General features: G+C 45.4%; 1 protein-coding gene across 1 annotated transcript; it reads left to right on the top strand.

Annotated features, from left to right (window-relative positions):
• The first annotated feature begins 512 nt into the window (after positions 1-512).
• Positions 513-2,460, top strand: LOC129634163 (uncharacterized). Its single transcript, XM_055556147.1, has 2 exons — positions 513-720; positions 852-2,460. The coding sequence occupies exons 1-2, from the start codon at positions 640-642 to the stop codon at positions 1,440-1,442; spliced, it is 672 nt and encodes a 223-aa protein (XP_055412122.1). The 5' UTR covers positions 513-639; the 3' UTR covers positions 1,443-2,460.
• The last annotated feature ends 2,031 nt before the right edge of the window (positions 2,461-4,491 follow it).

Here is a 4,491-nt window from a genome sequence, read left to right as displayed (position 1 = left end):
GGCAGAAACCTGTCGGGGTGTTATATCGACCTGCCAATGCCAAGAGGCACCCAATGTCTCCTTCGGGAACCAACCAGAAATAGGCAAAGTGTGTGGACTCTCCTTTCTCCGTCAAACTTTTCGGTCTCTTTGACCATTTCATAACTCCTTGGGAATTAGAAGTACTAACCTAATCTATCGGATCATAGACTTTCAAGGCACTTGTGATCTATACTGTTACTGTCTACTGTGGCTTAGGTCCCAAACTTGGATTGATATTCAAGAAAGCGCCTAGCCTCGCTAGGAATCGAAAGTTTGGAAGCTAGATGGAGCTCTAGATCCCAGAACATCTCTGAGGTTAAAGGTTACTCAGATTGGGACTGCAATGGGTTTTTTTTCTTTGGTAACGCCGGCTCTTAGTGGATCAGAGGAGGCTATTATACTGGTGTGGTGATGCTTGGAAAGAACATCTCAGTTTTATGTTCATGTCGGTCTTATTGCGGTCAGGAAATACTCAGGGTCATGCACAGGCACTCAGGTGATGAATGTTTCCCTCAGCGGTCTTAGCTTGGGAGGCATTCCGGAAGGTTACTCTGATTCACCCCGGGTGACATCAGAGGCAAGCAAGGTTAAGGGTGAAGAGCTGGACATCAAGTAGGGATGCTATCAAGTCTACCCCTGGTACATCCCCACCCCATCTCGGTGGTAGAACCCGGAGGGACGAGTACGGCGCCTGAGACGGTAAGGAACAGACTAAGTCCGACCAGGAAGGAAAAGCTTTTGGTGTAACGTCTGTCTACACCCCCATCTAGAGCAGGGAGGGACACCTCTGGTAGAAAAATGGTGCCGGTCGCTTTTTTTCTCTCTTACAGATGGGAGCTAACAATTCCAGCCTCACTCCTTTGAACTGTATCCTGAAAAACTGGGATAGATTTGATCCCCAGGGCTTAAAGAAGACACACCTGGTCTTCCTATGTGATACTGCATGGCCACGGTATCCATTGGAGGATGGCGAACAGTGGCCAATTGGAGGGTCTCTTAAGTATAATACTGTTCTACAATTAGACCGGTTCTGTAAGGAACAAGGGAAATGGGTAGAAGTAGCATATGTGTTGCCCTTTTTCTCTCAGCGAAATATGCCAGACTTATGTCCTAAGGGTATAGATTTGGGCGTGAAACCTTCAGCTCCCTCCTGTCCTCTTACTTTGCCCCTGTACCTGGGACTTCAAACTGGGATTCAAACTGCCCACATGGAGGTCCAAACAACTCCTGTCTCAGTACGACCTCAGACTACTCTGGTTTCAGTAGAAACTCAGACCATCGAAGTAAGAGATGAAATGGAGGACAGGAGACAAAGAGAAGAGGAAAAACAGGTTTCTCCAATCTATCCCCGGGATCATATGCACAGAGCAGCCAGAGAGACTGAGGAACAGCCAGCCACACAAGCTGTTGCCTCTTTATGAAACATCCACCGGGAGAAATAATCAGTCTGTGAGAGTTAATAAGCCTTTCTCTTATCAAGAAATACAAAGAATCAAGGAGGATCTGGGAGACTATTTAGATGACCCAGAAAAATATATTAGAGCTTTTAAAGGTGTTACTTTGCTTTATGACCTCACTTGGAAGGATGTGATGTATATCTTGGGACAAACGCTGACTCCTGAGTCAAAGACTCGAGTTTTGGGAAAAGTGGTTGCTTATGGAGATGAATGGCTTGGTAATGAATCAGTAGGGAAGAGGAAGAATGAGATAGCGGCCCTCCCCACTGGGAATCAGGTGGTCCCAACTATAGAACCAGACTGGGACTACAACACAGCTAAAGGAAGATGGGATCAGAGTCATTTTGTTAGATGTATTCTTGAAGGACTTAGGCAGGTGCGTTCTAAGCCTTACTATGGCAAATTGGCAGACATAGAACAGGAAGAGAAGGAAGCTCCTGGTACACTCCTAGATAGACTGAGAGAAGGCCTTCGCAGATTCACTGAGATTGATTCGGAAAGTGAAGAGGGAAAAGTGATCTTAAAGGATAGATTTCTCACTCAGTCGGCTCCAGATATCCGCGGTAAGCTATTAAAACAGGCGTATGGACCAAATCAGTCTTTAGATACTCTGTTACAACTGGCTCAGACAGTCTATTATGGTAGGGAATATGAAGAAAAGAAAGAAAGGCAAAAAAAGACAAAGGAAAAGGCGGAAGCCTTCTCCATGGCTATGAAAAACGTTCTTAAACAGCCTGAGAAAAATGCCCAGAGGGACCCAGGTGAAAAGGGCTGGGCTTACTATTACTGTGGAAAGGAGGGGCACCTCAAGCAGGATTGCCCTCAGGCATCTAAGCCGCCCCCGGCTCCATGTCCGGTCTGCAAAGGACCACACTGGAAGAGAGACTGCCCCCAGAGGCGTAGGTCTCCGGGGTCGGACTTCAAGACAATCAGGACTGAAGGTGCCCGGGGGTCCCCACACAAGCTCCCGTCCTAATTACACCTGAGGAATCCCGGGTATTAATAATTGGGGGGGGGGGGGGCAATCCGTCGATTTCCTTGTAGATACTGGGGCAACTTATTCTGTGCTTACTGAAGCCCCTGGCCCACTTTCTTCCCGATCTGCTTCCGTAATGGGACTGTCTGGATGAGCCAAAAGGTATTATTTCAGTTATTCTTTATCTTGCAACTGGGGTTCTGTGCTGTTTTCACATGAGTTTCTGATCGTGCCAGAATCTCCCTCACCCCTTTTGGGAAGGGATATACTGAGCAAGGTCCATGCCTAATGGACCTTGCCTAATGGAGTCCTTCCTTTCTCTCCATTTAGTTGAACAAAATGTAAATCCTAGAGTATGGGCTGATGGAAAATCTGTGGGTCGAGCACAAAATGCTATTCCTGTAGTTGTTAAGCTCAAAGACCCGCACATATTTCCACATAAGAAGCAGTATCCACTGAAACCTGAAGTTAAGGAAGGGTTAAAAACCATCATCGAAAATTTAAAGGAGCAGGGACTATTAATTCCCTGTAAGAGTCCTTGCAACACTCCTATTTTGGGTATAAAGAAATCGAATGGTAAATGGAGACTAGTTCAAGATTTACGAATAATAAATGAGGCTGTAGTTCTTTTACACCCCGTGGTGCCTAATCCTTATACTCTATTGTCTGAAATTCCTGAATGGGCTAAATATTTCTCAGTAATTGATTTAAAAGATGCCTTCTATTCAGTGCCTTTGGCAGAAGAAAGTCAATTTCTATTTGCCTTTGAAGACCCTACGCAGCCAGCTTCTCAAGTTAACCTGGACAGTTTTGCCCTAGGGATTTCGTGACAGTCCTCACTTATTTGGACAAAGTTTGTCACGGGATCTGCAAAACTTTAATAGCTCTGAAGCGGTGGTGTTACAGTATGTAGATGATATTTTGCTCTGTGCTGAGACAGAGGAAGCTTGTTCGCGAGCCTCAGAAGATTTCTTAAACTTTCTGGCAGGGAGAAAAGGCTCAGCTTTGTCAACAATCAGTTAGATATCTGGGTCTAATCATATCAGAAGGGACTAGGGCCATAGGCCCTGAGAAAATTAAACCTATACTAAATCATCCCCTACCTATGACTTTAAGACAATTGAGAGGATTTTGAGGAATCACAGGTTACTGTCGCATTTGGATTCTGGGTTACGGGGAACTTGCCTTTATATAAACTTATAGCTGAAACTCAGCAGGCCCAAACCGACAAACTGGTTTGGTCTCCAGAAACTCAAAAGGCTTTTAAGGTTCTTCAGATTGCTCTCCTGCAAGCTCCAGTTCTGAGCTTGCCCACAGGGTCAGAATTTAATTTGTTTGTCACTGAAAGAAAAGGTGTGGCATTGGGAGTTTTGACACAATCCCGAGGGCCTCACCAGCAACCTATTGCTTATCTAAGCAGAGAATTAGATGTAGTTTCACGTGGGTGGCCCCACTGCCTAAGAGTAATTGGGGCAGCGGCTTTATTAGCACCTGAAGCTTTAAAAATAATTAATGGACGAAACCTTACTGTACTGACTTCTCATGATGTGAGTGGAATCTTAAATTCTAAGGTTAATATTTGGATGACAGACAGTAGGCTTCTTAAATATCAGTCACTGTTGTTAGAAGGACCAGCAACTAAGCTTAAAGTTTGTGGAAATCTAAATCCTGCCACTTTCCTTCCTGAGGAGGAAAATGAAACACCTGATCATGATTGTTCTCAATTCCTAACTTTAAACTATGCGGATACCCCATTAGGCAATCCTGACATGGAACCAGTGCTCAGTTAGCGGAGCTTGTGGCTCTGACCTGAGCTCTAGAGTTAAGCAAAGGGCAGCGGATGGGCCTGATAATCTATGTGAGTCTACTTCTGCTGACTCCAAAAATCCTGAGTCTGCAGTTTGATCCTCAAGACAATGTCTTCCTGTCCTGGGCTCACCCCTATGCTGCATTCCACAATCAGTCTAACTGCTGGGTCTGCGGAGCACTCCCCTCTTCATCAGTGGAAGGCTTCCCGTGGTGGACATCCCCACTTCA

Source organism: Bubalus kerabau, chromosome 19 (assembly GCF_029407905.1).
Source record: "Bubalus kerabau isolate K-KA32 ecotype Philippines breed swamp buffalo chromosome 19, PCC_UOA_SB_1v2, whole genome shotgun sequence".
Lineage (NCBI taxonomy): Eukaryota > Metazoa > Chordata > Mammalia > Artiodactyla > Bovidae > Bubalus > Bubalus kerabau.
This window is presented reverse-complemented; position numbering and strand designations above follow the sequence as displayed.